General features: G+C 40.5%; 1 protein-coding gene across 2 annotated transcripts in view; it reads left to right on the top strand.

Annotated features, from left to right (window-relative positions):
• The window catches only part of PCCA (propionyl-CoA carboxylase subunit alpha), a 274,540-nt gene that overhangs the window by 254,737 nt on the left and 13,291 nt on the right, over window positions 1-6,512 (top strand). For both annotated transcript variants that reach the window (XM_088051153.1, XM_005516806.3), the window contains one exon: window positions 3,672-3,812. In XM_088051153.1, coding sequence (XP_087907279.1) covers window positions 3,672-3,812 — 141 coding nt within the window. The remainder of the gene's footprint in view (window positions 1-3,671; window positions 3,813-6,512) is intronic.

The raw sequence follows: 6,512 nt of genomic DNA, 5'->3' as shown, positions 1-6,512 counted from the left end.
ACTCATTTAGTGGGGGAGGTAGGACAGGATGCTGTTACCCTTAGAAAACTATTAAGTAACATCACTTTTCCCTACTATAATTTTTGTCAGCTGACTGTGGACTCCAGTGGTCTGGTGGAAAAGAAACACCTGTTTTGTGCCATCCAAAGCTGTATGGCTCCTTTTGGAACTGCTTTATTGACTTTACTTTGGCTGGCAGAATTGGGCTTTGAAACCCTGTGGAGTGGAGCAGTGGCTGGTGACAACTACTCATCAGCACAGATCTGATGGCTAGCAGATTTTCCTGCACTCAGAGTCCACCTGCAATCTATTTATGACTCCCAACAAATGTTTCTTCTGGTTTAGGACAGTGGAAACCTCCTGGTCTCTATTTATAACCCAGCCTTCCCAATTTACGCCGCCCTTCTTTCTCCCATCTCCTCCTTCTGAGCATAAAGGAAGAAAATCAGAATCTCATCCGCGCTCAGTCAGCAGCATATCAAAACTTCTGCTTCCTATGTTCAGCATTGTTCTTGCTAAATCAAAGGCATAGCAGCAGCATTTGTCATGTAATGAAAATATGTGGTATTTTCTTAATTGTCTTTGTTGTGGCAGCACTGGTGGGCTTTGTTTGACTTGGTCTTCCAGAGAGTCCTTGGCTCTCACCAAGCTGCAGGCAGCACCTGGGTTGGGTGAACAGCACCCTCCACCCCACTCCACAACTCATCTCCACGGATAAGTAGCAGCATCACAAAGAGATATTTATGCAGGTATTTAGTGGGGTCCAGCCAGCAGCAGAAATACATCAAAGGTAACCTTAGAGAAGGAACCTTTCTTTGCGGCTTTGTCTTTTTATATTCTGAAAGGTCATTTGTGAACCAACTGTGCCAAAATAGGCCTTTCCCCAGAAGTTTACTGTTGTTATTTTTTACTTTTTGATTACAGTAACTTGCTTATCCCCCAAACAGACTAAAGAACAATAAACAAATACAAAAGGAAAAGGAACAGCTCATCAATAACAAAGACCTGCGTTTTAAAGCTTTGAGAGTACTGACTCTTACATCTCACTCCAAGCAAAGCAGGAGTCCTGCAGAGAAAGGAATCTAAAAGATATGAAAATTATAAAGATAGTAAAAACAATGTTTGGTAGGGATATTTTAGCTTGGTGTGGAGAACTGAGCTTTAAAGTGCAGCATACTGAGGAATGTGTTTTTCCCCCACTGTTGAATGTTGTGAAGTGCATAGGGAATTCTGTATTTCAACCCCTGTGAAATACTGTAACCTAGATGAATGCAGAAGGTCTGGCTTTCTCTTCAAGTTTAAATTTTGAAATTGAGCAGCTCAGGAGTGTTAATGTGGCTTAAAAAACTAAATGGCATCTAAACCTAATCCTTTGAAATCGTATCAAAATAGTCTCTTGCAAGAGGCAACAATACAGTCCACAAATACAACTTATTTCTGCATTCTTCCTTTTTTCTTTCTTTTATTTATTTTTTTTTTAAATTTATTTTCAAACTCTGAGTACAAAGAAGACACCAACCATGGATACTGAAACTGTGCAATTTGTTGTAATTATATTCCCCCCCATAGATTTAATGAAGGACTTTTAAGTACAATTTATCTTTGATAAATAGTCCCTCTACACAGAATGTTTATTAGATTGACAGCAGAATACACTCTGCAAGCTTTTTTTCCTCACCACTTATGACTCAGATGAATTTTAATAGGAGTAAAAAGCTTTTATTTGCACAGTAATTTCACTTAAGGATCATATCCTTCAGAAACTGGCAGACACTTGTATGTCTTGATTGCAAAACAGACACTCAAGAGTAAGAAACACGCATAAGATGTTATTATTTGACTTGTCACACTGCTGCAATTCTATTTGCGGCTTATGTCACCGCTTCTCCTATAGGCATGGCCTGCCCTGTCCCTGCAGGCGGGAGCGTGTCCGTGTGTGCTCGCACACGTGTGCCTCGCTCCTGGAGGCGCAGCATCCCTGAGCCAGCGGCTGGAGCCGGGACGGGCTTTTGGGATGGAAACCGGCGGTGCCGCGGTCCGAATTGCCGCGATGGTGCCTGCGGGAGGCTCGGAGTTCAAGCTGCTTTCTGCGTACAAAATGGTGCTGCTCTCCCCCGGCAATTGTGGCGAGGCACACGGCTGGGAACGGTCCCCCAAATCTTTGGGTGCCACTTACAGCTTCAGGGGACACTGCTGTGGCAATGTTTTGTGACACTTATCGGGGCGTGGGGGCAGGATCGGTTCTTGGAACTATTTGCCTCTATTTCCACTCAGGAGCGAGTATTTCTGAGCGAATGGCTGCGCTCTTCATCTCACAAAATATTGTGTGTCCACTCACCGTTTCTGAAGGATGATAATCCTCTGTTATATTGTTTTAATTCGGTTTTGAAAGCTGCATTTTAAAGATGTCACCGCAGCGTTAATCACCTTTTGCGTGTATTTCTGAATACCTTGTTCTGCTTCCTACAGAAGCAGAAGGTAGATTCCCCCTTTACCTTCACCATAAGGATATCGGATTTTTTCTGTCCACGTAAAAATGAAAAGTAAAGACATTTTATTGTTAATAAAACAATAGCTAATTGTTTTGGAGAAAAACATACTGTTCCAAGCAAGGTGTTGAACTTTACATCAGCAAAATACGTATTTGAATTGTAAATGCCGTCCGTCGGATGCTTATTATGAAAAACCTTTGTTTAAATTATTGATGAAGCGCGGTGCTGGCCCTCGCTCGCTGTGCCCTGGCGAGGCGGGAGTGTCACACAGAGACCTGCTGCCATCTACCGGCTCCGTGCGCTCCCTCCCGGCTGATGGCCGGCCGTCTGTCCGTCTGTCCATCCGTCTCAGGGCAGGCAGCTCGCCAACTGATGGCGAGTTTTAAAAAAACAACTAAAAGCCCTGGGCCCCCCAATCACTTCAGGCAACATTTGTGTGCCTTCCGAAAGGTTTTGCTCAAAGGGATGCTCTGAGGGTCGTCATATTCCCCTCTGTTTATAATTAATATAAAGCATACTAGAGAAAACAATACTTTCTCCAGATAGGTAGTGGCTGCTGAATAGGTTTTATTGCAGATAAAGCATATTCAATACAGCAGCCTTTGATTGTTCTGGTTATGCATGAAAAATCAGAATTGAAATTTAATTAATAGGTTTTAATTGCAAAATCTGAGCAAATTACTAACTTCAAACATTAAATAAATGGTAAAAAGAAATGTTTGAAAGATAAACATAATGTTTAAAATCAGTCATGTCAGTGAAAGTCTGGCAGACTTTCCCAAAAGGTCAGTTTCCAATTCATCAATGCCCTGGAAAAGAATCTCTCAATATTCCTTATCCACCAAAGATAATGTGCAGCAAGCATAAGGGCATTTTTGTTTTTAAATTTGCATCTTCCCTCTCTATTCCCAATTTTAAAATGAGTCTGACATCTCTTTTACTGTACTTGATTCTTTGGTCTTACGTGCACTTCGCTGCAAACTGGGGTTGCATATTTTTTTTTTCTACATCCTGAAAATGAAACTCTGAATAAAGATTTCAGACAGTGTTTTTTAGATACTCCTGTGAAGAACAGCTAACAGATGTATTACATAAAAACATGCCATGAAATAATGCAGGTTATTGACTGGAATTCACCAAGGTACTGTTTTCTAAACCAGTCCTCTTCCTATTCTTTAGTACAAATTGCAAATACTGACGAAGGTTGCTGCGGAGCTGAGCAAGTACATGCCAGAGAAAGCAGCAGAAGACACCTCCAGCATTTTGAGATCTCCCATGCCTGGAACAGTGGTGGCAGTTTCTGTCAAGCCTGGGGACATGGTAAGAAATGTGATCTATATATCTGCCTTTTCATTATATATCCCACAGAAATTTTGCCTTGGTGCAACTGAAACTACAGGTCACACTGTCTGGTGTGGGGTTTTTTTGTTCTTTTGGTTTTGTTTATTTTTGTTTTTTATTTTTTAAATCACCTGTAGAGTATAGTGTGCTGAAAGATGTGTGCTGCTTTTAGTTTGAATTACAAAAAACTAATAAGGAAAAACAATTCAAATTAAACTGTCTTTAAAAGGAAAATATTCAGCCTGGTACAAGCCCACAGCAGAAACTCAAAGAGATAGCTTGGTTTTGTATCCCAAATACCTTGAGGGGCAGGACAGGTACCAGGGAGAAAACTGTGAGTAAATGCACATAAGAGTGTGTGTGTGTCTGTCTGTCTATCTATCTGTCTATCTATCTGTCTGTCTATCTATCTATCTATCTATCTATCTATCTATCTATCTATCTATCTATCTATCTATCTATCTATCTATCTATCCTGTTAGTGCTAGCAGGAAGAAATTGTTGGTTTTCTGCCCTGAAGTAATGAAAATATTACTAGGAAAAAACTAGGACAGATATTTGACTTTACCCTTTTTTTTCTTTTTTTTCTTTTTTTTTTTAAGAAGCCCTGTGTTATTACTTTGCAAGGAACATGAGTTGGGAATTCTGTGCTGGGAATTTCCAAGCTCATGTGGTGGTCTTCTTGTCTTGCAGAAGGAATAAACCTGCTATATAGAAGGGCAAGGGATTATACTGTTGCTGGTCTGGGGATTTCCAGTGCTCTGTATCTCACATTGAGTTGGAAACTAATTTTTGTTTAAAGTTGTGTTATAAACATTGACTTGAACTCAGCTTTATATGAAATTCTACCAAATTGTATCATATGTTATTTCTAAGGTCAAGGCCCTTATCTCTCATAACCATTGAAAACAAGGGAGTGATTACAGACACAGGAATATTTGAATCAGATTCTGCACATTCATTTTAAAGTACTGTTGTTAGTTATAAAGGATGCCATAAACATGTATATAGCACTTTGATACAGACAGAAGCTTCAGTCACAGGGTTCATAATTTATATCAATGAAAAATTTGCTTATATTTTGCTATGATACCACCTTTGGTTTTAAAATATAGGTTGTTTCTGTCTGTATACAGTGAAAACAGAGTCATCATGTTAATATAAAAGATCTGTAGGAGCCAATGTTTGTAGTAATGAAATAAAGATATTTCAGAGGAAACAGATCTAAACTAAGCTGGTAAGAAATTAGAAATTCTTTTAACTTCTACACTTAGCTTTCTTGTGATCTGTACATGCACATACACAGTTTAGATACTTTAAAACAAAAGAACAGTATTCAATTAAAATTATTCTTTATGTCATGACATGGGCAGAGGAATCTGCTTTCTTTGTCTAGGGCAATACAAGTGGCTGAATGAGATCATAAGCAAATACTTTTCTTTTTGTGAAGAATTAAGGGAAACATTTTTAAGTCAAGGATTATGAGACTTTAAAGTTTTGTTTAATATTTATTTTTGAGACGCTAATTCTAAATGTTACCAGCCTTCTTGCCCTGAAGAATAGTTCTTGTTGTCCTGAAGGAATACAATCAGTGGAGAAGGAGGCCAGAGCCTAAGGGATTTTAAGTAAATAAATAAATGAACCTCCCTCCACAAATCTACAAGTGGTGCTGTGCATCAGAGCACAAGTTGTTAAATAATGTGTGTGAGGTTTTTTTTTCTCTCCTCCTCTCCTGCAGCTTTTTGCTGGAGGCACTGAGTGGCAGAGCATTTGAACAGCATAATCTATGTTCTGCTGACCTGAGCTTGTCATTGCTAATTGTGTGGCTTTAATTGCAAAAAACACATTTGCGTTATTGAAAAGGGTTTAACTTAAATCCTTCCTTTTCAGGACTAGTGTCAAAACGTTAAAAAAAAAGCGAGCTAGCGAGTGAGGGTAACATCAGCTATCGGCACTGAATAAGCAGTGGGATGGTGGGATTCAGATTACGCGTCTTGGCTGTCTGTCAGAAACCAGCTCACCCACTACAGCTGCTGAAGGCATGATGGGCAGGAACTGTAGCTCCTTGATAAATACAGCTCTTTTTGTTGCATTGCTTGGGAAAAGTCTTAATTTCTTTAGTGCACTGGAGAAATGGGAATTTAAGTAGCTCCTATTCTGTGTGTTTGCCACTGGGTTTGGCAGCTCAGATTTGTGCAGTGCGTGAAAACAGCACAGCTGAAGAACGGGAGAATGTGAGAGAGTTGTCTGTCCTTCCCCTCAGGTGTTGCTGCTGCTAGCAATAAAGCTGTCAGGTTACAGCTACTCTGAGACTGTTTGCCCTCAGCTGTGAGCTGTGCACTACAGTGTTAGTGCAGCACAGTCCCTGTGCTCACAGAGACACTCTCAGAGCGGTCAGCAGTGCGGGGAGCTGAGCTGTCATCCCCCTCCTTCAGGTGTAACTTTACAAATGGTGAAAAAGCGCCTAGAGAGGGTCACCTCATCTTTGTCTGACTGGCCGCGCTTGCAAACTCATGTTTATTGCCTACGGTTCAGCTCCAGGGCATTGCGCCCGGTCAGGTAAAGCATATGGCATTGGTTAGTCCCTCTCCATGTTTCCGTAGCCAAACGAGAGGGCTGTGCTGATCTCTGGGTTAGTTTTCCCCACTCGATGTGTCATTGTTTTTACTTGAAGCGTAG

Source organism: Pseudopodoces humilis, chromosome 2, assembly GCF_049639895.1.
Source record: "Pseudopodoces humilis isolate 2021_Gansu_Grassland_sample_001 chromosome 2, ASM4963989v1, whole genome shotgun sequence".
NCBI lineage: Eukaryota > Metazoa > Chordata > Aves > Passeriformes > Paridae > Pseudopodoces > Pseudopodoces humilis.
This window is presented reverse-complemented; position numbering and strand designations above follow the sequence as displayed.